The sequence below is a fragment of the Dendrobates tinctorius genome, unplaced genomic scaffold (genome assembly GCF_039654945.1).
Source record: "Dendrobates tinctorius isolate UK_male_01 unplaced genomic scaffold, ASM3965494v1 ptg000638l, whole genome shotgun sequence".
In the NCBI taxonomy this organism is placed as follows: domain Eukaryota; kingdom Metazoa; phylum Chordata; class Amphibia; order Anura; family Dendrobatidae; genus Dendrobates; species Dendrobates tinctorius.
Genome location: NW_027362290.1, coordinates 141,148 through 167,787, shown reverse-complemented (window position 1 = coordinate 167,787; position 26,640 = coordinate 141,148). Strand labels below are relative to the sequence as shown.

At 46.7% G+C, this 26,640-nt stretch overlaps 1 protein-coding gene across 1 annotated transcript in view; it reads right to left on the bottom strand.

The window, feature by feature from the left end:
* Nucleotides 1-4,646: 4,646 nt before the first annotated feature.
* LOC141079250 (ubiquitin carboxyl-terminal hydrolase 34) overlaps nucleotides 4,647-26,640 on the bottom strand; it is a 157,321-nt gene continuing 135,327 nt past the window's right edge. Inside the window, exons 38-49 of the mRNA XM_073565292.1 lie at nucleotides 26,439-26,559; nucleotides 26,145-26,328; nucleotides 18,223-18,386; nucleotides 15,888-15,953; nucleotides 14,740-14,886; nucleotides 14,585-14,641; nucleotides 13,575-13,652; nucleotides 12,474-12,568; nucleotides 11,670-11,842; nucleotides 6,227-6,380; nucleotides 5,688-5,766; nucleotides 4,647-4,841 (exon numbers count right to left, since the gene is read on the bottom strand). Coding sequence (XP_073421393.1) covers nucleotides 4,662-4,841; nucleotides 5,688-5,766; nucleotides 6,227-6,380; nucleotides 11,670-11,842; nucleotides 12,474-12,568; nucleotides 13,575-13,652; nucleotides 14,585-14,641; nucleotides 14,740-14,886; nucleotides 15,888-15,953; nucleotides 18,223-18,386; nucleotides 26,145-26,328; nucleotides 26,439-26,559 — 1,498 coding nt within the window. The 3' untranslated portion in view covers nucleotides 4,647-4,661. The remainder of the gene's footprint in view (nucleotides 4,842-5,687; nucleotides 5,767-6,226; nucleotides 6,381-11,669; nucleotides 11,843-12,473; nucleotides 12,569-13,574; nucleotides 13,653-14,584; nucleotides 14,642-14,739; nucleotides 14,887-15,887; nucleotides 15,954-18,222; nucleotides 18,387-26,144; nucleotides 26,329-26,438; nucleotides 26,560-26,640) is intronic.

Below are 26,640 nucleotides of genomic sequence, written 5' to 3'. Positions count from 1 at the left end.
AGCTCTGTGGCGCACCGCCCAGGAGGCACCCACTGCTCGAGTAGAGTGGGCCCTGATACCCGGAGGGGCTCCGCGACGCTTAACACGGTAGGCTTCCAGGATAGCCGATCTGATCCAGCGAGCAATGGTGGCTTTTGACGCCGGGTGACCTTTCCGCGCTCCATCAGGGATAATGAAAAGAGACTCTGTCTTTCGCAAGGAAGTCGTCCTAGACAGATAGACTCTTACCGCCCTAACCAGGTCCAGCTTGTTCAAGGACCGCTCTCGGGGATGAGTTGGATTCGGACAAAAGGACGGGAGCAGGATATCCTCGTTGAGGTGAAACGAGGACACCACCTTCGGAAGGAACGAGGGCGGAGGCCGCAGAACTACCTTATCCTGGTGGAGAACCAGAAAGGGAGAGCGGCACGAAAGAGCTGCCAATTCCGACACGCGCCGGACGGAGGTGATGGCCACCAGAAAGGCTACCTTCCAAGAAAGGAGAGAAAGGGAAATATCCCTGAGGGGTTCAAAGGGCGGACCTTGCAGAACCTCAAGAACCAGATTAAGATCCCATGGATCCACGGGTGCCCGGTACGGCGGGACCGTGTGAGCCACGCCCTGAAGAAAGGTCTTAACCTGAGGACGGGAAGCCAACGTTTTCTGAAGCAGAATGGACAGCGCCGAAACTTGACCCTTCAGTGAACTGAGGGCAAGCCCCGCATCCAATCCTGCCTGAAGAAACGCTAGGACTGAAGGGAGCGAAAAGGACATGGGCGCGACGTTATTGGTCTCACACCAAGTGAAATAGGCCTTCCAAGTACGGTAGTAAATCTTGGAAGATGATGGCTTTCTGGCTCGGATCATGGTCTGAATTACATGGTCGGAAAATCCTGCTCGTTTCAGAACCTCGGTCTCAACAGCCACGCCGTTAAATTGAGCGGCCGAGAATTGGGGTGGCAAATCGGACCCTGAGACAGCAGATCTGTTCTGTCTGGAAGCTTCCAGGGGGCGTCCGCGAGAAGGTTGACAATGTCCGCGAACCAAGACCTTCTGGGCCAATTCGGGGCGATGAGAATGACCGGAAGTCCTTCTGCCTTGATCTTCTTCAACAGCTTGGGAAGAAGAGGCAGAGGAGGGAACAGGTAGGGAAGTTCGAACTGGGACCAAGGAACGGCCAGGGCGTCGGCGCCCACTGCCAGAGGGTCCCGAGACCTGGACACGAATTGTGGGACTTTCCTGTTGAGGCGAGACGCCATGAGGTCTACATCCGGGGTTCCCCACCGAAGGCAGAGCAGATGAAACACTTCCGGATGTAGGGACCATTCTCCCGCCGCGAGACCCTCGCGGCTGAGAAAATCGGTGGCCCAGTTGTCTACGCCGGGAATGTGAACCGCGGAAATTGTCGGGACGAAAATCTCCGCCCAACGAAGAATCTTGGACACCTCCGCCAGGGCTGAAACACTCCGTGTTCCCCCTTGGCGGTTGACATATGCCTCCGCTGTGGCGTTGTCTGTCTGAATCCGTACCGGCAGTCCTTTGAGGAGCCTTTCCCAGTGGACCAGAGCAAGATGGATCGCTCGAATCTCCAGAACGTTGATCGGTAGCGCTGATTCCGGATCCGACCATCGACCCTGAACAGTGTGGTTGCGGAATACAGCACCCCAACCGAGGAGACTGGCATCTGTGGTTACTATCTGCCAGTGAATGGGAAGGAAGGATTGACCCGATAGAATGAGAGGTGACGACAACCACCAGTTGAGAGACCGCTTGATCCGGTAAGAAAGATGGACAGGGCGATCCAGGGACCGAGGCGACCTGTTCCATTTCGACAGAATGGCCTGCTGGAGAGGCCTGGCGTGAAATTGGGCAAAGGGAACTGCCTCTATCGCCGCGACCATCTTTCCCAGGACCCTCATGGCTGTACGGAGGGATGGGAATCGCGAGGTCTGCAGCGATCGTACTTCCTGCTGCAGAGAGAGAATCTTTTCTTGTGGGAGAAAGACCCTTGACCGACGAGTGTCGAACAGAAGACCTAGAAAGACCAGGCGTTGTGTAGGAACCAGACAGGACTTTTTCCTGTTGACGATCCACCCGAAATTGGAAAGAGTGTCCAGGACGATTGACAAACTTTGGTGAGCCTGTTGGAATGAGGGAGCCTTGATCAGAATATCGTCTAGGTACGGGAAAAGAACGAGGCCTCTGACTCTCAACAAAGCCATCAACGCAGCCATGATCTTCGTGAAGACTCTGGGAGCGGTGGCAAGACCGAAGGGCAGTGCGACAAACTGGTAGTGGTGCTGTCGAATCGCAAAGCGCAGGAACTTCTGATGTCCGGAGAAGATTGGAACATGTAAATAGGCATCTTGGATGTCTATTGCATGGGGGGCTCACTCTCACCTGGGGCCGCAGATGGCTCCTGGACGGCGTCAGATACTCACCCATCCCCGATCCGTTACCTGGGACTGAAGAACTCCTGCGTCTCATCCAACAGACAGGCTCTGGTAGGCGAGTGGGAGGGAGACTGGCGACAAGGACCCCTGGAGTCGCTGGCACGTCTTGGTGTCGGCGTCCGTCTGGCTGGTCCTGCCGCGGAGAACTGCAAGGATACGTGGTGGCAGTACACGCCGTACTTGCAGACTCCATGTGGGAGTACAGATGTGACTTTTCACTCTGTATCCCTCCGTAGAACCTGAAAAGGAACGACGCACGACGAGGTAGATATGGGTCTAATAAAAGACCCGTGTCCACCTCCTACTGACACTAAGCTAAACTGAGGAATTCTCTGCCGGTCGGTGGGGTGTACACTGCGGAGGAGGAGCTATTTTTTTTGTGCATAGTGTCAGCCTCCTAGTGGCAGCAGCATACACCCAAGGTCTCTGTGTCCCCCAATAAGGCGAACGAGAAATGTTGTCGCTATATAAATAAAGATTATTATTATGAGGGGGGCTGTGCACGCCAGGATGAGGGGACCGTGCGCGCCAGGATGAGGGGGCCGTGCACACCAGGATAGGGATAAGGGGGCAGTGCATACCAGGATGGGGATAAGGGGGCAGTGCATACCAAGATGAAGGGGCCTTGTATACCAGGATAGGGATGAGGGGGGGGCCATGCATACCAGGGATAGGGATGAGGGGGGGGCCATGCATACCAGGGATAGGGATGAGGAGGGGGCCGTGCATACCAGGGATGGTGATGAGGAGGGGGCCGTGCATACCAGGGATGGTGATGAGGAGGGGGCCGTGCATACCAGGGATGGTGATGAGGAGGGGGCCGTGCATACCAGGGATGGTGATGAGGAGGGGGCCGTGCATACCAGGGATGGTGATGAGGGGACCGTGCATACCAGGATGAAGGGGACATGTATACCAGGATAGGGATGAAGGGGGGCCATGCATACCAGGATAGGGATGAGGGGGGTCGTGCATACCAGGGATGGGAATGAGGGGGCCATGTATACCAGGATAGGGATGAGGGGGGCCATACATACCAGGATAGGGGATATTAAGTACAGAATTGACCTCATTTTGTGCTTCAATTTTTTTTTCTAATTTCCTCCTCTAAAACCTAGGTGCGTCTTATAGTTTGAAAAATATGGTAAATTACAAAGCTTCTCCTATACTTTGCAACGTTAACCATGTATGGTACACATGTGCTGTATGTGTTTTCCCGGACCCATAGACTTGTACTGGACTTTGTCACCTGTGCTGCCGAAAAAAACAGACATGTTTCCATGTGGTTTGCACATGTAACAACACGGACATGTGTACAGCAGCATAGATTACAATGGGAATGTGTGGTATCCATGAAAAAAAAGACAGATGCATTAGATGGCACAAGTCTTAGACAAGACAGTGTAAAGATGACAAATTTATCAAAAATCACAAGTTAGTCTAAAATTCAGAACATTACAAAGGTATAGTCTATTTGCACTGCCCAAAGTTAGGCAGTTTTAGTAAACTGGCTTCAATTAGTTTTGCAGTTAGGGTCCCGTTACACATAGCGACGCTCCAGCGATCCCGGCAACGATACGACCTGGTAAGGATCACTGGTACGTTGCTACATGGTCGCTAGTAAGCTGTCAAACAGGCAGATCTACTCAACGACACAGCAACGATACGGCGATCCGTATAACGACCTCGGCAGTCGTTGGAACTTTGTCACACAGCAGCTATTCTGACGACACATACCTCGATAGGCGCGAGTTCTGAGTCGCCAACAAGGTTGCTCGTCGTTATGGCGTCAAACACAGCTATGCATGCTGGCCAGCGGGACACCAACGATCAAAAATGGCCTAGGACATTCGAGCACGATCGGCGATATCCAGCGGGGGGGGCGGTCGCCTCTATGTGTCACACGCAGCGAGATCGCTGTTGCGTCACAAAACCTTTGACGTTTCAGCGATCTTGTTAACGATCTCGCTATGTGTAACAGGGCCTTAAGTCTTTAGCGTTATTTCATTTACCCTCAATGAGTTCACGGTGGATTTTTTGCCCACAAACCTACAGGGAATCAATGGAAAAATTTCCAAGTTTTCCGGCTGTGTTTTTTACACTATGAATTGTAAATAAGACATGCAGTAAAAACCTTCATAAAAACAATTGACCTGCTGTGTATTTTAAACCTGCACCATGTCAATTTCCACTTTATCTCCCCCCACCAAGTATGAGGATGAATTTTATTCACATTTTATTTACTCTGCAGCTACTATAAAACACTGTGGACTTTCCATTTGCAATTCTAGATGAAAAATAAGTGTATTCACATGTGAATATAGCCAGAAAGTACATGTACTGTTCTTTACATACCTTTTCAAAAGAGAAGTCCATAAATTTATCTGTTACAGAGTCATATGTCTTGGTCTATAAAAAAGGAGAAAAAATACAAGACAACTTCATTTCATAGCAGTATTTGCTAATATGTTTGACATAAGATGCCCATGTACACAGACACTTATCAAAGTGTATCTCATTACAAGTATCTGAAAAGTCAATAAAAATTATGGGGAGATTATGGTGTGAATACAACTTCAGACTCCTGTCAGTGTCAGCACAAAAAAAAAAAAGGGAAGCAGCAGTTTTGTTTTGTTATCAAATCTCTAGCAGATTTTTTTTTTAATTATAACATTAAGGACCTTTTCTGGGATGTTAATAATGATGAGCCATCCTTAGGTAAGGTTATCAATATCACATAGGTGAGGGTCCAACTGTTCAAGTGATCAGGTGGTTGACGGAATAATGAGGGTACCAAAACTGCAATTCCCTTTCTGAATAGGGGGAGAACTGCAGCAACATTCATTACCACTACACAATGGATGGAGTTATGCAAGTCCTGCTATATTCAGCTGACCAGTAGCGAAACTAAGACTGAACCTTACTGATCCTGAAAAAAAAATTAAGGATAATCATCCCTTACTTTTTTTTGGGGGGGAGGGGGGGTTGTTATCCTTGAATATGTTTTTTGTGTTGAAGAGAACCACTTACCCTATACTATAGCACACATATTTAGAGTACCCATGTACTTTAAAATTACAGTATGTCACAGCACAGTCCTTCCCTTGTCAATATCACTCATTTAAAGGTCCTACCCAAATGAACTTCAGTGCCGAGCTTACCAGATAATTATATTGAGATCATTGCTGTTATAAGGGAAGATAGTCTGCACAGCAATATAAACTTTGTGCTTGTTCAACTATGAAGGGAACTTACTGTCATCTCCCCACCAAAACATTCTGACGCAAGCTGTGCCGAATCAAAGGGCTTCACTTCAGCATCATTAAAGAGATACCTAGGAAAAGGAAAATGAGACACCACAAAGTACTATAGATGATTGTCTACTGAAGATATAGGTCTTGTTAGGTCTTATAAAGAAATATCAGAAAAATAGAAAATGCCATCAGTGCAGCCTCAGAAAGAGGCTGTCATAGGTGGAATTTTACTTATTTGTCAAAAGTATGAAATGGGCAGCAAGGTTGCAAAATATATTTGGGCATTTTGTTGGCACTGGTTTCACAGTATAATGTACATGGCTGATAATTACATCCATGCAAAAAAAGATCCACACGGCATGAACATTCCCTATATAACATTCCAATATTAATGAGCAATTATCCAGAAACCGTTTTTGCTTGCTTTTAATGAGTGAGCTCACTCAGATCTGCATCACAGTTGTCAGAGCTTGGTTTTAATATGTACCCTTATAGAATTAATGTGAATAGTGTCTGTACTACAGAAGTCCGACAACTTACCACTTATTATTTTTGTAAGCATGTGGGTTGACAATGTCTCTAATGAAGCTGTAGTAATGACCGCCGTCAGCCGTACCAGTATGAACAGTGACACCAATTAAATCGTACTCATAGCTCTCAGCTTCCTTCAGTTCTTCTCCATCTTCTTTTAAACCTAAAATGTTAAAATATTATAACAGTTTTGAGACAGTATGTATAATATGGAAAATAGGTAGATGCAGAAGATTGAAATCAAGAGACAAAGCATGTAAATGTTAAAATGACATTTCCCATTTTCTCTTCAGTGGCCAGTGTGAACGTGCACTTACATGTTGCATACACACCAGTTTGTATCACAGTTCATTTCTTTATCGCTTCATTGGGGGACACAGGAATCATGAGTGCATGCTGCTGCCACTAGGTGGCTGACACTATGCACAAAAAAAGTTAGCTCCTCCTCTGCAGTGTAAGGGTATGTGCACACGCTGCAGATTCTAATGCGGATCCGCAGAGGATTTGCCTCTGCAGATCCGCAGCAGTTCTGCAGGCAGTGTACAGTATAATGATATCCTATGGGTTTTCAAATCCGCAGTGCACATGCTGCGGATTTTTCCGTGCGGAAAAGCTGCGGTTTGAAATCCGCAGCATGTCAATTCTTTTTGCGGATTGGCTGCGGTTTGACACCTATTCCATTGTCCAAGTGTCAAACCGCAGGGGAAAACCACTGGCCAATCCGTAGGAAAACCGCAGGTCACTTTACCTGCGGTTTTACCTGCGGATCCGCAAGGAAAAATCCGCAGCTTGTGCACACAGCCTTAACCCCACCAACTGGCACTAGGTTAATCAGATTTAGCTTAGTGTCAGTAGGAGGTGGACACGGGGTCCTTCATTGGACCCATATCTACCTCAGTGTGTGTCGTTTCTTTCAGGTACCCAGAGGGATACAGTCTGAACAGTCACAACTGTACTCCGACAGAGACTGAACACGGCGTGTACTGCCATCCCGTATCCTTATACGTCTAGTCGGCAGGACTGCAACCCCTAACACAGAAGCGTGTTCAAGTGAGGCGATCATCGGTCCTGCCTCCGTCCCCCAACCCACTCGCCCACCAGAGCCCGTCGGTTGGAGAAGACGCGGATGTCCCACAACGCATGAGTTTCAGACGTCCGATTTTTTCCTGGATGTGGAGATACTTTTCCCTTTTACCCCAGGTGCCGGCAAAGAGAAAAGATAAGAACAAAAAGACCAACAAGAAAATAAAAATCCTTTATTTTAATAATTAAGTGTCTTTTCCCCTTTAATTATGGCATACCTTTGAGGGTTTTTTTTTTTTTTTTAGGGTCCACCGCTCCGCTCCCCCATGCTCTGGTCGGTCACCAGCTGATATCTAGGTCCAGGCTTCTCCCGGGCCTAGCTGCAGCGTTGGGCTTTAGGGGTCCTTACACTTTATTTCTGAGGTTTTCGGGGCCCCAGACATCCTTTGGCGGCGCTTTTAGGCCCTCCGCGCCGCTCCCCCATGCTCCAGCAGCCACCGGCTGTAAATCTAGGTTCCGGCTTCACTCGGGCCTAGCTACACAGCGCTTGGCTCTGTCCCCTTCTTCCATCTCATCGGGCGGGCTTTTCACCCGCCCGTCGCTCCCTCTTCCTGCACCCGGCAGGTAGCTCCGTCCACTAGTCCCGGCCTCACCGGACTGCCTGTGATCACCTCCATCTTGCTCCCCCTGACCTGGCGGCTAGCCCCGCCCCTCTTCCGGCCTCAAGAGAGCGGGACCTCTAACAGCGTGCGTTTTTACAGGCTTGTTCCCTGCATCCATGCTGTCGCTGTGCTTCTCCACCACTTATCTTCACACAGCAGCCACTACAGGACACTGCACTTACTGTGAGTAGCTCTGCACTGCAGATTGACACTCTCCTCTGTATCTTTCTGTCCCCTAACCTTCTGGCACCTGTTAGTGGGTCTGTTATCATCATGCCTAATACTAAAGGAGAGCGTTCACGCCCTCCCACCTCTTCCTCTGCTCGTCAGACATTTTGTGTGCTCTTCATGTAAGTGCAAGCTTCCTTCAGGTCAGTCCTCTCCCCTCTGTCAGGACTGCAGCAGCCCCACCGTACCAGATTCCCCTTCTGCCCCAGGTGAGAGTGAGGCCCCTATTCCAGGGTGGGTTTCCTCTCTGTCAGAGTCAGTGGAAGACCTCACCAAGGTGTCACAGACCCTGGTGTCGGTACTTGACAGGTTGCCTTCCAACACAGGCCGCAAGAGATCCAGACAAGAGCAGCGTTCTAGGTCCTCTTCCTGCTCTATCTTGACCACCGAGCCTTCCCGGCGGTCCGCCTCTTCCTGATCCTCCTCTCCCGAGTCAGGCGAGGCTTTTCGGACGAGCCATCAGAGGGTGATTCGGACCAAACCTCTAACATGAGGGATATGGTACAGAGCCTCATTGTTGCGGTCAACCAGACCTTTAGCATCAAGGACACCTCTACAGAAACCTGCAGATCAGGTGGTTTCGTTTAGATGGTCGAAACCATCTTCCAAGGTCTTCGCTCCTCAAAGAATTTGAGAAGGTACTTGCCAGGGAAAGGGAGAACCCGACAAGGCGCTTTCAAAGAGGGAAGCGCCTGGGCATCCTATATCCCTTTTCTCCAGAGTTCACTGCCAACTAGACAGCTTCTCGGGCCGAGGACACACCAGTTTCCAGACTGTCCATCACACAGTTGTTCTGCGGACTACTGGAGCCTCCCTCAAGGACTTCAATGATAGGATTCTAGAAAACTTTACAAAGTCAGTCTTTGAAGCGGCCGCTTCTACATTGTGCCTGGCTTTTGCTTAGGTTTCGAAGTCCATGGCCAAATGGACCAAACAACTCCGTCAGGGCATTCTTGCTGGAGCTCGACCAGAAGATCTGGCAGATTTCGCCAACCAGATTTCTCATGCTGCAGGGACGTACCTGGTATCTGCCTCCCTGGATGTTGCTTCTTGCGCAGCTCAGGCGTCCAGCAATATCGTGGCCATCCGATGGACTATTTGTCTCAAGGCCTGGCAGGAGGACTTGTCGGAAAAACCTGCCTTTCCAGGGGCGCATAGTGCCAGCCTCCTAGTGGCAGCAGCATACACCCATGGTTCCTATGTCCTCCAATAAGGCGATAGAAACCTGTTTTTTTAGGGTTTTTTTTTTTTTTTTTTTTCCAGTCTGTTTGCACCATGTAAAGGTGTGGCATGCCTTTTCTTTGAGCTGGACATTATATTGACGTGGTCTCCCATGGCTGTGTGTCTACTAGCTGGGCCTAGGCCTTCTCAGCTCTTCTCCATATGCATGCCACTTGACAAACGGAATGCTAGAGTTCAGACCGTCCCAATTAGGGTCACCGTGAAGAGGTGGGATGTTTATTTTTTTTTTTTAATCAAAATTATATTAACCAAGTACCCGATATTATTTTCACGCACTATTGCCATTTATTTACTGCAGGGTATTTACTTATATATCAATTCATCACTTTTCAGAATTGTGCGTTCAGCAGCTTACTCAATTTATAGGAGGAACAACAAAAGAACAAAAACACGGGGAAAAAAAAAAAAAAAAAAAAAAAGATGCTCAGAAACGGTGATGGAGAAAAATATTTACGAAAACAGACATGTCCAGAGACCACACAAGTCTTCTTTAAAGGGAATCTGTCACCCTCTGCACAGTAACAGAACTCACCTGCACAGAAGATCAATGAAGACTCAATGAAGACTCCGCCCATAGAACGGCAGATAAGTTTCACATAACTGCGCGAGTGGACAGCGCATGCGTGGGATTACAACGCCGCAACTGCACGTCACAGGTCAGTGTGATTATTAAGCTGTTATAATGGAGAGGAGGCAGGGATTTTCTTCCAGGCACCACGTGCCCCAGAGTTTGGAAGAAATCATTAACAAAGCATCAAAACTGCTTTTCTCAGCATCAACATCTTCTCAATGCAGCTATGAGGCATACAGGCCAGACTGGTTTAACTATTCTAATATCTGCTGTAAGGTAGCGCTTATTGTTAGTGTTGGGGAACACTCACTTGGCAGCAGATTCACGGCACACAGGAACACTTTCCATTTAAACAGTCTATGTCAGAGGTTCCAAAACTCCAGTCCTCGCGGACCCCAACAGGTCATGTTTTCAGGATTTCCATAGTGTTACACGTGAGAGAATTCCTGATGCATTGATGATACTTCCATCACCTGTGAAATACTAAGGAAATCCTGAAAACATGACCTGTTGGGATCCACAAGGACTGGAGTTTGGGAACCACTGGTCTAAGTGGTTTATTATACAGCATAAACCATAAAACGCAACAGTCTTACATCAGACAGGTCAGTGTTCATATTAGGGCTCCGCTCTCTCAGACCTGTGGCCACACAGGCTGTGCCATGTCCAGTAAACAGGCTCTATAGCCTCAACACAGTTATTTCCCCCTATTCGGAGTTACCTCTTAGGAGCTCCTGCTCCAGATGCCGGCTCCATAGTTTGAACCCAGTCTCTTTCTGACCTCGGTCAGTATCACTCACATTTGTCAGGGAAGATGCCGAACTGGATCACCATCCCAGACAATGCCTTGCTCACTAGGCCGCCTAACAGTTTCAGATCCTCAGCTGGGCGGTAGCTTCCCAATGCAGAGCCGTCATTGACTCTGGAAACAAGGCCTCTCTGTGTGCTGTTCAGGACTTCTGTCCCCACTTGGAACCGTCCAACACACAGGCCACCAGGTCCAAAGCCTCCATGTGCTCTTCGGGGAGGTAAGCATACCTTCCAACACATAGGCCTTCCACATGAACCAATCAGGTCCATACACTCTCCCCCATGTGACCAGACCTCAGGCACATTATATGGACAATAACCACACCCACCGGTGAGGTATGGATCACATGGTTATGACCTCACTAAAGGACCTATTTCACACAGCCACACACAGGCTTTATCCTGGGCATTCAGACACGCCCCTGGGTGGGTTTGTAGGTGACTGGTCCCACCCATCTCACCAAGTCACCTGGAAGCTTTCCCAATACACAATAACAAACCCTCAGCAGTAGATCTGCTGAACAACACATGCTCCGGCTTCCATCACAAGACCACCCATCCTTGTGATACATATCGGCCATTCACAACCCTGTCGCTCATCATATCCCCATCACAATAAAGGAAACGCCTGCGTGCATGTTCTGGAAAGGCCATACAGCACCCCCTAGCTGTCACAGGGGTCACTGCACAACACTGCCCATAGTAATAGCTTAAACTCGTCCAGGAGGTGACCGACTCCCTTTAAGGATTTATTTTTGGTTTTAAACATTTTGTCTTTGATTGGATAACAACCGAATTTAAAAAAAAAAAAAAAAGAAGGGTGATGCACAAATTACCAAAAAAAGGAGAACTGAAGAATTTTTTATTTTAATCACTTAATATACACAGTTATTTTTTTATTTTTTGTATAAATTACCTTCTATTCGATCATTTTTCCCCATTAAAAAATCCTCTGTGTAGGGCGTCATATCAAGTCGCAGAGGGAAAGAGAAATGTGTATTGACCTTTTCCTTCATCATGGTCACCATGTTAAATGTGTACCGCATTGTATTAAAGCTTAATATCCGAGGCAGCTTCTTAAAACAAGCTCTGAAATAAACAGCACACAATAAGTCAGCTCATATGCTACAGAAAATACTAAAAAGATATATCTGAAGATAAGAAACTTAAAACCAGTGCATAGGATGGGAGATGTGAACAGCAAAAAAGACCAAAACAAGTGACAAATTAAGACTGTAGTCACATGAGCGATAGTCACGGTCAGGGAGGGGTGAGCACGGGATTAAGATGGTAGACTAATGTTTATAAAGATCGGTCACCAGGATTTAAGGGAATAATAACCTGTTAAATACAGAAGTTTGGCGTTGGGAGAGCGCACAGCAGAGCTGGAAGTGCAACGCCCACTGCACTTAGAATTAAAATATCAAGAATGGATTTCTAAAAATGCCCCAATGAAATACAAGCAAGGTCTGAATGTAATAACCATTAAAGGGGCTTTACAGTAATGTCTTTAGTTAGGGGACAGACGTCCTGCTGACCGGTCCTCTACACATTTATCTAGCAGGAGCAAAGCTGCTCTTTAAGGCGATGCTCATGAAGTGGGTGTACAATTGTGGCAGATGCTCAAAGTCAATAGTAGATTCTTGAGGATGCTTTCATTATGAAGAAACACATTGCTTTCTTGCTGGAGTCCCATACTAGGCACAAAGGACAGACTAACCTTTTCTCTGCTCGCACCTTCTTCCCACAGTGGGAACAGGTGTACATGTTGTCACCTTCCAATGTGTCCTTGATGGTAACTTCATCCAAGGATTCCTGGGAAAAGGACAAATATAATATGCAATGACTAAACAGGTGATACGTTATATATCTATATATGATAGATAAAATGCAGCAAGATCTGTGTCTATATTCACCAATGTAAGCTTATACTACTTATAAAATATTCTGTGAGCTTCCTAGTGATAACACGCTATTATACAAATCGATACACCCTTTTAGCCAAATTTATGAATGTAGCAACACTAGGCAGAACCGTTCTATTTAAACATAAAATTGGAACAAATAAATCCAACAAAACAAGCAATACTATAAGTAGTCAAAATAAATTCCTACTTAGAAAATTATATATTTTTTTGTTATTCAATATATGAGCCTTATTTACATACTAGTATTTACATATAACAATCTGTGGTATATTATGTCACCAGACATGGTATTTGGCTTAAAGGGGTTGTCCACTTCAAACTCACTTCCTTTGGCCAAAACGGACATCCGGGGGCAGTGAGAAAGCAGCAAGAGATCTGATTTCCTCTGGATGTTAGTTTTGTTTGAGGAAAGAGTGAAGTGGACTATTAGCAGCCGCTGACTGGCTGCAGGGCTCACAATGTCACATGAGCCCTGGGAGACCTGGTGCCGACAACAGAAGAGTGCAGTCTGTTTTTATTTTATATGGGGGAAAATAGTAAATGCGAAGAGGGTGTTTGAGTAATGGACAATACCTTTAATATATAATGCCCATTAGGGACACACCTGATAATTTCTTCTTTTTATTTCTCTGAAAACTTAGCCATATTGGACCTTGTTCTAAGCAGTAGATTTGAAATTAATTTTACAAATTAATATACGGTACTGAAAAAAAAAAAATTCTTGGGGACAACGTATATATGGGAGAGAGAAGGCGAAGCTATACCTGCTCTTACCACTCAGCATGTTACAATGAAGAATATTGCAGCTGTATTTTAGCCTTATACATCTTATGCCTGAATAACTGTAGCATATACTATGAAGAATGCGATACGTTGAGCGCACAGTTACTCACATAGATGTTCTTCATATCTGCCACCTGACATCGGACCGTGTAGAATTCTTCTGCTGTTTGACTGACATGTTCACAATCCTTGAGTAAGAGGTGAAATCATTACATGGAGAGACGCTACACGCAAGCCAGCTATAAGCTAAATCAATTTTGCTGTGCCTTTTATTACATCCTAACAAAGCCTGGTGAACCTCCTACATGGGGACTATTGACTAGTAAAGAACCCAAACACAAAGCTCTCTTGGCATCATGCTAATGTCAGGCAGCCATTTCTCCCGGCAAGCACCCAGAGTCGGGAGGGAGAATGCATTGGAAGGACATTTTCAAGGGTCTCCTGTTTCAATAAACTAAATGCTAAATTGCAACATGATTTAATTATCAAAAAAAAATAAAATAAATAAATTTTAGTGCCAGTCAATAGGTCCCCTTCTGTAACTTGCTACACCCACACCAAATGTAATCAAAGCTTAGGAGAGATGGACAACATGACATGGAAGGAAAAGCCCAGAGGGTGAGGTTTTCAGACCCTCCACAAGAAGAGGTGGTGGAGAGGGCCTCTGCCTCTCCACAAGAAGGGGGGAGGGACTCCACCTCTCCACAAGAAGAAATGGAGGGGAGGGACTTGGACACCCTCCACAAGAAGGGGTGGAGGGGAGGGCCACCGCCTCTCCACAAGAAGAAAGGGTCTCAGCCTCACTATGGACAAGTTACAGAGCCCAAAACTTGGGACAGCTTGTGGACATAATAATGTAGACTGATGACCACTAAAATGCATTTTTGGCGTGTTATGGGTCCATTACGGCAGCAAGAATATTTTACCCTTATTTTGGGTAAACCGGAATGATTTAAAATGTTTTGTCTAGGTACAAAAATTGGGCTGAATTCTTATATCAGAGTACTGCATTTTCTTAAGACATAACTACATGAAACCTTTGTGGTTCTGTAGACTTTTTATCTTTAGACATTCTTCAAGGAAATTTTATACATATCTAAAACAAAACAAGACAACTTACCAGAGACACAACATTATTAGTAATTACACCTCCAAATAAACTTTTGACTGTGTTTTTCTGTTGATTGTGTGGTTAAAAAAAAAAAAGAAAGAAAAAGTTAACAAAAAACCCTTTGTTTTTAAATACAAACAAATAATATTTAGAGCAGAGCTCACCAACTCAGGAGACATTTCTTCAATCTTAGTAATGAGGTCTGTAAAGAACTCGGTCATGTCTTTCTGTTCTCCGGTGTTTAGTGGCTGTTTGTCCATGGTATAAGTCTTACAGAAGGGTCTGGGATTATAAGCTTTAGATTCACTCTCCTGAAATAAATGCAACCATTATCAAAATTCAGCCTCAGATGTATGACACCACAGAATAAAAAAAATGGCAGTCTACCCATCCGAAATAACTAGAAGTGTGAAAGGATTCATGTACCATTCATGTCATGCATCAAATCCTCTGTGTTGCCCTGAATTAAATAAGTAGTAAGCGCCAGTAAGTTCCAGGGCTGTGGAGTCGGTAAGCCAAACCTGCGACTCCGACTCCTCAATTTCCCTTACACCGACTCCGACTCCACGATTCCGACTCCGACTCCCACACATATTGCTTATATTTAAGTGAAAAATTTATTGTAGTACAATGTGAACCTCAGACATTTAATCATTTTTATGATCCAATAATCAAGATATTTAGATAGAACAGAATATATATTGGTGTACTACCCGGTTTTCATTCTTTTTGGTACAGATACGATATGGATAGACAGATATGGATAAATGGATATATAGATAGAGCAGATTTCTAATCTGCTTTTGCTATTGAAAACATTATCTATGAGCTCAAAAACCTTTCAGGTGATGCAGTTTTTTAAAAAGATGATCAGCTTTTGCAGCTGAAAAACGTATCCTCAAAAAACACAGGAAAAACGCTGTGCGTGAATGTAGCCTTAGATCAGGAATAGAACAGTCATTTATAGGACATTTCATAACTTTCCCAAACTCCTATAAAAAAATATTCAGCACATCCTGCATTGAATTACTGTACCCAATTTATTATATATTTTAGGAGTCGGTCCATTTTATACCGACTCCAACTCGGACTCCGACTCCACCAAAATGAGCACCGACTCAGACTCAGACTCCACGACTCCGACTCCGACTCCACAGCCCTGGTAAGTTCTAGTGGTGGCAGAACTAACATTTACAGAGACGCTCTCATCAGAAAATGATTTGCTTAAATCAAATTTGTGTTAAAACATTTTAAAAATCACATCTTAATCTATATGAAAAATAAAAATCTTGCAATTTTATACTCCACTTACCATTAAATAAGTAAACATTTTCTGCAATTCCAGTAAGGTAGTCTTATGTTTAATATCATCTGAATACTAGAAAAAGAAAAAATTGTTTTCTAGAAAGAAAAATAGTTCAGATTGCCATCCATTTTATCTTATATTAATAAGTACCACATAGACCCCCGGCGATCGTGAAAAGGAGACTGCAGGGGCTGACTGGTGCAGAGGTCTAGAAGGAGTATAGACCTTCTCCAGCAGTCTCTAAAAGCAGAGCTATGTATAATCAAATCTACACTGTAATCGTATAAGACACTGCAGAGAAAAGATATTGAAATAGTTGGTGGTCCCAATGGTTGGACCCCAGTAATCAGTGAGACAAAGTTTATTCTATTGATAGGAAATAAACAAAAAAAAACAAACAAAAAAAAACTTCAATGTTTTTCCCAATCCTATATTGTCTTAGGCTAAGTGCACACGTACTTTTTTGCCCTGCGGATTTTTCCGCGCAGAATTGAAGAAATCTGTAGGTCAAATGATCTGCATTTTTCCTGCGGATTTATTCCTGGTTTTTTTTGCGGTTTTCTTGTGGTTTTTGTGCGGTTTTCCCCTGTGGATTTCCCCCTGCGGATTTGGAGAATGGAGCAGGTGGAAAACCGCACAAAAGAAGTGACATGCTGCATATTTTGAACCACAAGAAAACCGCGTGGAAAAATCTGCAGCGTCTGCACAGCGTTTTTTTTTCCTATTGATTAACATGATACTGTACATCACAATGCGGATATGCAGCGCTTCTGCGAGGTAAAATCTGCTGCGGATCCGCTGGAAATCTGCATCGTGTACACAAGGCCTTATAAACAAAATTAAAACTGAAAAATACATAATGAATACTTTGAGTGAAATCTGTGCATCAAAAGATCATCCAAATCTCCCCTCCTCCGTACTGTTCTGTGTGCGGCTATTAGGCTATGTGAACACGGTGCGGATTCTGCTGCGGATCCGCAGCGGATTTGGCCCTGCGGATCCGCAGCAGAACTGCAGGTGATGTACAGTACCATTCTAGCCTATGGAAAAATGAAACCGCTGTGCAGACGGTGCGGATTTTTCCGCGCGGTTTTGCCTGTGGTTTCAAATCCGCAGAAAGAATTGACATGTCATTCTTTTCTGCGGATTCCGCTGCAGTTTGCCATCTCCTCCATTGTGGAGGTGAGAAACCTGCGGATTGTGCAAAATCCACGTGTGAATCCGCACCGTGTGCACATAGCCTAAGACAACTGTCTGTAGCAGAAACCTCCCTGCCGTGCCCGTCTGCAGTAGGAAAGAAGACTGCAAAGTCTCATCCTTCTGGCCAAGGTGAAGGGATTTGAGTTAGCCACCAGTTGAAGGTGAAGCAAATCACCAGGAGAATAACCTGTGTGTTCTCTGCAGGATTTCTACAAGGCTGTTTTATGATCAAGTAGAAAACGCAGCAGACTAATAGTGAGGACAGCTATATTGGTAGTTAAATTTAGTGCTTCATTTCTAAGCTTAGAAGGACACCAAGGACAACATCTGGAAGGAGTTTGTATGTTCTCCCCAAGTTTGCGTGGGTTTTCTCCGGTTTCCTCCCACACTCCAAAGACATACAGATAGAGAATCTAGATTGTGAGCACCAAGGGGGACAACGATGATAATGTCTGCAAAGCGCTGTGGAATAAGATAGCGCTATATAAGCATAGAATAATAATAAGACTTAGCAACTTGGATTGAGGAAAAGCTGCCATTTTATTAAGGCCTATTTTGATAAAACCTCTAACAGTATAAGACAATAGGGTATACTCCAGAAGGCAGTATGCCAAAACGCACACTCTGGGGCTTGGCACCACATTCCACAGAAGGTAATGTCTCATTGCATAAATTTGTTTATTTTTTGTCCTTTTAGCTCACTTGTTCCTGTTGGCTTAAATGGAACCCGTCATGCTACTGTCCCCAGTGCATTGTTAGTGATGCAATGTGCATTACTAACACTTTTTTTTCCCATTAAAACCAGTGCTATAATCATGTGTAAAAAGCACTTTATATAGATAGATTGTACGTACTCATTTAGTCATGGGGTGTGCTTCATTTCGGGACAGATTAGATGCTAAAAAGTGACGACAGGTTCCTTTTAAGCTATCTTTGCTTTGTATGTTCAGGGAACACTTGTTTCACGTGTACACATGTATTTTGATCTGGCTCTTGCTACATACTATATGTGGGATCGTGGCGCCATCTTGTGGATTCCCACTTGTTAACGGCCTTTAATGCATGATTTTTTGTATTGTTGTAAGAAACTTTCTATTTGTTTTTGCTACATATGATTCTTATGTAAAATCCCATAACATACCTTAGCAGTAAAGATGGCTTGTCTTGCCTCTGGTATCATGTAGAGTTGCTGAATGGTAGATGCCAAATAACACGTTGCTCCGAGATTTGTGAGTCCAACAAACCTGCATTCAGCCCGGACGTCATCATGTGGCCAGTAGTCCCATTTGTAAGGTGCATGGGAAGCTGCAGTCCAAAAAGGATGGTACAACATTAAGAAAAAGGTCCAAATGTGTGCCAGAATTCGTACAGAGATATATTTCAAGAACAGAATGTAAATCATTGAAACGAAAGCGAGCAACTTAAAGGGAATCTGTCACCCCTTTTTTGAGATATCATATGATATCATTCATTTATATCGGTTCAGATGTATGAAAACTGCCGCTGTCCGGTCCGCTGGGCGGGGCTTGTTCATCTGCCCCCCCCCCCCCGTCTTGCTCTACGCATTTCTTCTTGTGTAGAGCAAGACAGGGAGGGGAGGGGGGAGCAGTTGATGAATAAGCCCCGCCCAGCGGACTGGACCGCGGCAGTTTACATACATCTGAACCAATATAAAGAAAGGTATATATGCATGAAAGGTGCGGGGTCAGGGGGAAGCAAAAGTACTAAGAGAATCCTTATGCGACACACAATTGAATGATATTATATGATATCTTAAAAAATGGGTGACAGATTCCCTTTAAAGCATCGCTAAACAGCAAATAACCTATTACGGAATTTTAGGTCAATATCAGTCATAATCCACTTTAAATTACCTGACCAGAAAGGTTATAAATAGTGATGAGCGAGCCTGGATAAGGTGTTATCTGAGAATACTTGAGTGCCAAGAGTATTTTCAGCGTGCTCGAAAACTATGCTCGAGTCCCCATGCATGCCTCGCTTCTGCACATAACATTCAAGTATGCATATAACAACGCGTTAGCGTCCAATCCTTCAAAAGGCTTGGACCCTTTTGAAGACTGAACAATGTTTCAAGCTAAGTCTATCACACCTCTGTATATGTACCATTGGTATATATTAAGTATGCTCTCCTGATGAACCCATTGGAGGGAAAACGCATTTTATGTACAGTGCCTTGTGAAAGTATTCGGCCCCCTGGAACTTTTCAACCTTTTCCCACATATTATGCTTCAAACATAAAGATACCAAATGTAAATTATTGGTGAATAATCAACAAGTGGGACACAATTGTGAAGTTGAATGAAATTTATTGGTTATTTTACATTTTTGTGGAAATAAAAAATCTGAAAAGTGGGGCGTGCAATATTATTCGGCCCCTTTACTTTCAGTGCAGCAAACTCATTCCAGAAGTTCATTGTGGATCTCTGAATGATCCAATGTTGTCCTAAATGACTAATGATGATAAATAAAATCCACCTGTGTGTAATCAAGTCTCTGTATAAATGCACCTGCTCTGTGATAGTCTCAGGGTTCTGATTGATGCACAGAGAGCATCATGAAGACCAAGGAACACAACAGGCAGGTCCGTGATAATGTTGTGGAGAAGTTTAAAGCCAGATTTGGATACAAAATGATTTCCAAAACTTTAAACATCCCAAGGAGCACAATACAAGCGATCACATTGAAATGGAAGGAGTATCATACCACTGCAAATCTACCAAGACCCGGCCGTCCCTCTAAACCTTCATCTCAAACAAGGAGAAGACTGATCAAAGATGCAGCCAAGAGACCCATGATCACTCTGGAGGAACTGCAGAGATCTACAGCTGAGGTGGGACAGTGTGTCCATAGGACAACAATCAGTCATACACTGCACAAATCTGGCCTTTATGGAAGAGTGGCAAGAAAAAAGCCATTTCTCAAAGATATCCATAAAAAGTGTCGTTTAAAGTTTGCAACAAGCCACCTGGGAGACACACCAAATATGTGGAAGAAGGTGCTCTGGTCAGATGAAACCAAAATCGAACTTTTAGGCAACAATGCCAAACGATATGTTTGGTGTAAAGGCAACACAGCTCATCACCCTGAACACACCATCCCCACTGTAAAATATGGTGGTGGCAGTATCATGGTTTGGGGCTGCTTTTCTTCAGCAGGGACAGGAAATATGGTTAAAATTGATGGGAAGATGGATGGAGCCAAATACAGGACCATTCTTGAAGAAAACCTATTGGAGTCTGCAAAAGACCTGAGACTGGGATGGAGATTTGTCTTCCAACAAGACAATGTGTGAAGGGTTAAAACTAAAATCAGAGCTGAAGTTTCATTTTCTCCATTCTCTGAAGGTTTCGTTTCTCCATTTTTGTTGCTGTAAGATAAATTTTTGTAATTGGGATGAAAAGTTCAGGCTGTCATGAAACCAGACTGTTCCTCATCAGGTACAAGATAAGGGACCCTGGGGTGTATTACTCTGAAGAATATGCCATTATACTACTTTCTATGACGGACATATATGTAGTTTCCGGTTTTCTTGCAATATTATTGGCTTATAAAGTGAAGCATTACCATGATGTTATTGGTAGTTGAGAACTTTGCATAATTAAGCAAAATATTATAAAAGTAGTGACTAAAATAAAGGGGACTAGTGATCTGTCTTGATCCTCCCGTACAGAGACCCCCATCTCCGTGTGGTCATTCCCAGTTGCTAGCAATGCCCTGTGGATTAATTTGGAAATCACTGGATCAACCGTGAAGGGTTAATTTAACCCTCTCCCTATCAGCTGAGTCCAAACATAAATCAAAATCTACAATGGAATGGTTCACAAATAAACGTATCCAGGTGTTAGAATGGCCAAGTCAAAGTCCAGACCTGAATCCAATCGAGAATCTGTGGAAAGAGCTGAAAACTGCTGTTCACAAACGATCTCCATCAAACCTCACTGAGCTCGAGCTGTTTGCCAAGGAAGAATGGGCAAGAATTTCAGTCTCTCGATGTACAAAACTGATAGACATACCCCAAGCGACTTGCAGCTGTAATCACAGAAAAAGGTGGCGCAACAATGTATTAAGTGAAAGAGGCTGAATAATATTGCACGCCCCACTTTTCAGTTTTTTTATTTCCACAAAAATTTAAAATAACCAATACATTTCGTTCAACTTCACAATTGTGTCCCACTTGTTGATTCTTCACCAAAAATTTACATTTGGTATCTTTATGTTTGAAGCATGATATGTGGGAAAAGATTGAAAAGTTCCAGGGGGCCGAATACTTTCGCAAGGCACTGTATACTTGAATGTCATGTGCACAATACAATAATGATAATAATGTGTGGCTATATCAATAGGCTGCTGGTGTGGTTATATCAAATTGGGATAAGTTGCAATTACATGCATTGAGGGATTGGAATTGGCAAACATTACCATTGTTGGGACAAAGTTCAATATTTATGTTTTTACTCAGCTTAATGGCTTTATTTAAATCCACTTTTTGCATACTGAGGTGCACTGACACCTAGTAATTTAACGGATACTTGTAATTTTTTCTAGTCTTACCTTTACCCTAAAACATCCCTTTTTTTAACAAAATACACACCTGAACGACTATGTGCACAAAATTTCTGACTACAGGCCATATTTAAATACATTTATGGAGGTTGAAATGGGATAGGATGCAAATCATACCGGGTTATTTAACTGCGCTTTTGCGGCATGGCGGTGGCTGGGCGACTCCTACAGTGGGGCATGGCGGTGGCTGGGCGACGCCTACAGTGGGGCATGGCGGTGGCTGGGCGACACCTACAGTGGGGCATGGCGGTGGCTGGGCGACACCTACAGTGGGGCATGGCGGTGGCTGGGCGACGCCTACAGTGGGGCATGGCGGTGGCTGGGCGACGCCTACAGTGGGGCATGGCGGTGGCTGGGCGACGCCTACAGTGGGGCATGGCGGTGGCTGGGCGACGCCTACAGTGGGGCATGGCGGTGGCTGGGCGACGCCTACAGTGGGGCATGGCGGTGGCTGGGCGACGCCTACAGTGGGGCATGGCGGTGGCTGGGCGACGCCTACAGTGGGGCATGGCGGTGGCTGGGCGACGCCTACAGTGGGGCATGGCGGTGGCTGGGCGACGCCTACAGTGGGGCATGGCGGTGGCTGGGCGACGCCTACAGTGGGGCATGGCGGTGGCTGGGCGACGCCTACAGTGGGGCATGGCGGTGGCTGGGCGACGCCTACAGTGGGGCATGGCGGTGGCTGGGCGACGCCTACAGTGGGGCATGGCGGTGGCTGGGCGACGCCTACAGTGGGGCATGGCGGTGGCTGGGCGACGCCTACAGTGGGGCATGGCGGTGGCTGGGCGACGCCTACAGTGGGGCATGGCGGTGGCTGGGCGACGCCTACAGTGGGGCATGGCGGTGGCTGGGCGACGCCTACAGTGGGGCATGGCGGTGGCTGGGCGACGCCTACAGTGGGGCATGGCGGTGGCTGGGCGACGCCTACAGTGGGGCATGGCGGTGGCTGGGCGACGCCTACAGTGGGGCATGGCGGTGGCTGGGCGACGCCTACAGTGGGGCATGGCGGTGGCTGGGCGACGCCTACAGTGGGGCATGGCGGTGGCTGGGCGACGCCTACAGTGGGGCATGGCGGTGGCTGGGCGACGCCTACAGTGGGGCATGGCGGTGGCTGGGCGACGCCTACAGTGGGGCATGGCGGTGGCTGGGCGACGCCTACAGTGGGGCATGGCGGTGGCTGGGCGACGCCTACAGTGGGGCATGGCGGTGGCTGGGCGACGCCTACAGTGGGGCATGGCGGTGGCTGGGCGACGCCTACAGTGGGGCATGGCGGTGGCTGGGCGACGCCTACAGTGGGGCATGGCGGTGGCTGGGCAACGCCTACAGTGGGGCATGGCGGTGGCTGGGCAACACCTACAGTGGGGCATGGCGGTGGCTGGGCAACACCTACAGTGGGGCATGGCGGTGGCTGGGCAACACCTACAGTGGGGCATGGCGGTGGCTGGGCAACACCTACAGTGGGGCATGGCGGTGGCTGGGCAACACCTACAGTGGGGCATGGCGGTGGCTGGGCAACACCTACAGTGGGGCATGGCGGTGGCTGGGCAACACCTACAGTGGGGCATGGCGGTGGCTGGGCAACACCTACAGTGGGGCATGGCGGTGGCTGGGCAACACCTACAGTGGGGCATGGAGGTGGCTGGGCAACACCTACAGTGGGAAATGGCGGTGGCTGGGCAACACCTACAGTGGGAAATGGCGGTGGCTGGGCAACACCTACAGTGGGAAATGGCGGTGGCTGGGCAACACCTACAGTGGGAAATGGCGGTGGCTGGGCAACACCTACAGTGGGAAATGGCGGTGGCTGGGCAACACCTACAGTGGGAAATGGCGGTGGCTGGGCAACACCTACAGTGGGGCATGGCGGTGGCTGGGCAACACCTACAGTGGGGCATGGCGGTGGCTGAGCAACACCTACAGTGGGGCATGGCGGTGGCTGGGCAACACCTACAGTGGGGCATGGCGGTGGCTGGGCAACACCTACAGTGGGGCATGGCGGTGGCTGGGCAACACCTACAGTGGGGCATGGCGGTGGCTGGGCAACACCTACAGTGGGGCATGGCGGTGGCTGGGCAACACCTACAGTGGGGCATGGCGGTGGCTGGGCAACACCTACAGTGGGGCATGGCGGTGGCTGGGCAACACCTACAGTGGGGCATGGCGGTGGCTGGGCAACACCTACAGTGGGGCATGGCGGTGGCTGGGCAACACCTACAGTGGGGCATGGCGGTGGCTGGGCAACACCTACAGTGGGGCATGGCGGTGGCTGGGCAACACCTACAGTGGGGCATGGCGGTGGCTGGGCAACACCTACAGTGGGGCATGGCGGTGGCTGGGCAACACCTACAGTGGGGCATGGCGGTGGCTGGGCAACACCTACAGTGGGGCATGGCGGTGGCTGGGCAACACCTACAGTGGGGCATGGCGGTGGCTGGGCAACACCTACAGTGGGGCATGGCGGTGGCTGGGCAACACCTACAGTGGGGCATGGCGGTGGCTGGGCAACACCTACAGTGGGGCATGGCGGTGGCTGGGCAACACCTACAGTGGGGCATGGCGGTGGCTGGGCAACACCTACAGTGGGGCATGGCGGTGGCTGGGCAACACCTAGTGGGGCATGGCGGTGGCTGGGCAACACCTACAGTGGGGCATGGCGGTGGCTGGGCAACACCTACAGTGGGGCATGGCGGTGGCTGGGCAACACCTACAGTGGGGCATGGCGGTGGCTGGGCAACACCTACAGTGGGGCATGGCGGTGGCTGGGCAACACCTACAGTGGGGCATGGCGGTGGCTGGGCAACACCTACAGTGGGGCATGGCGGTGGCTGGGCAACACCTACAGTGGGGCATGGCGGTGGCTGGGCAACACCTACAGTGGGGCATGGCGGTGGCTGGGCAACACCTACAGTGGGGCATGGCGGTGGCTGGGCAACACCTACAGTGGGGCATGGCGGTGGCAGGGCAACACCTACAGTGGGGCATGGCGGTGGCTGGGCAACACCTACAGTGGGGCATGGCGGTAGCTGGGCAACACCTACAGTGGGGCATGGCGGTGGCTGGGCAACACCTACAGTGGGGCATGTTGGTGGCTATATGATGCCTAGAGTGAAGAATGGTGGTGGCTACGTGATGCCTACAGTAAATCATGACGGGGGCTAGGTGATACTCCTAGAGATCAAATATCCAGTTCCTGCAGAAAATAGAGATTTGTGTGTACTCACCATAAAATCCTTTTCTCCGAGCCAATCATTGCGGGACCCAGGACGCTGATGCCCCCTTCACTCCGTTAATAAAAAAATAAAAATTTACAGGAAAAAAACAAATTTAAAAATTAAAATAAAAACGTTGGTGTCTGAAACCAGACCCAAGTGCCTCCTACAGACACTAAGGAAGAACTGGCTCAATTTCAGCCAGCAGGAGGGCGTATACTGCAGAGGAGGCGTTAATATTTCTATGTTCACTTAGTGTCCTCTTAGCGGCAGCAGCATAACACCCATGGTCCTGTGTCCCCCAATGAGGCATAGGAGAAAATAGCAACACCCCCCAAAAAAATTTTGGACAAACTTTCCCCACCACAATAAAATTAAACAAAAAAAAAAAAACAAAAAAGCTGGACATATTGGGTATCGCCGTAATCGTATTATGAGGACAATCATACTGCAAGGTCGTTTTTACCACAAAAAGTTAAACATTTCCCAAAAAACTGTCAGAATTGCATTTTTTTCCTTAATTTCTCCTCATTTCAATTTTCCTATTTTTCAGTACATGATATAGTCAAATGAATGGTTGGTGTCATTCAAAAGCACAATTTGTCCCGCAACAAAATAGGCCCTTATAGGTCTATGAGGACAGAAAAATAAAGTGTTATGGCTCTGGGAAGAAGGGGAGGAAAAAACGCAAACACAAAAAAGAAAATTGGCAGCAGCGTAAAGGGCTTAAAATGAAGCCATCACCTACTTTATGTTGCGCTCTGACAGCGGTATACATTACTGTGACTTATGTACAAGGCATACTGGAATCTGGCCACACTTACATTTTATGAGATGCAGGAAGCTATGAGATAACAATCTGCATATTTATGAGCAAGTGATTTCTCCAGCTGCTGACTTCTTAAGCACAATAATAAGTAGTTGCAGGCCAGAGCTCATGAATAATCAGACATTACAGTCACACACTTGATAAAAAAGTGCTTCTGTAAAGAATAATAAGGTTGAATTTACACCATCCTAAAACACAGACTATGCTCGGGTCGCAATATTCAGTCCAAATGGGCGGTCAGTAATAGTCAATGAGACCGTGAACTCTGGTCAGGGGAATTGCAAGTTGGGGTGAGTTTCGCTATCAGAACATGGTTCATGCTTCACAAAGAAGTGAATTACATCTTAAGTTTGTTTACAGAGGGGGAAAACCCTCGATAATGAAATGCTAACCTAGCTAAGCACGACAGACAGTAAGTGTTAGAAATGCTCCGGCTCTTACACTGCATGTGCTGCGCCATTACCCAATTGTGTAACAGCCTGTAGTTCTCCACCGAGCCCTTCACCATTTCCACTAAAAGGTCATACGCTGCCGCCCGGGAAGAATGAGATTTACATTTGGGTTGTAACTTGTCTTTTAAACTTGGTAACATGAACAGGAGGTTAAAGACGTCTCGGAGGAACTCCTGAAATAAAATTAAAAAAAATAATAGAAAAGGAATCAAAACTGTAGCATCTTGGACAAAGTTGGACATTCATTTTTATAATGGACAGTAATAATAATGAAGATCCCCACCTGGCCTTCTCGGGAAAACTTGAAAGGCGGTTTATGTTTGATTACGCTAGTTGCCAACCTCAAGAGTCCCGTCATACCATCGTCTTCTACATTGCCATCCTGGTAATCCATGATTTCCCTGCTATTAGGAGAAATAAAATCTAAATGCTTGTGTAATAGTCCTTACAGCTGGGTAATGCAAAATACAGATGGTGTATTCATT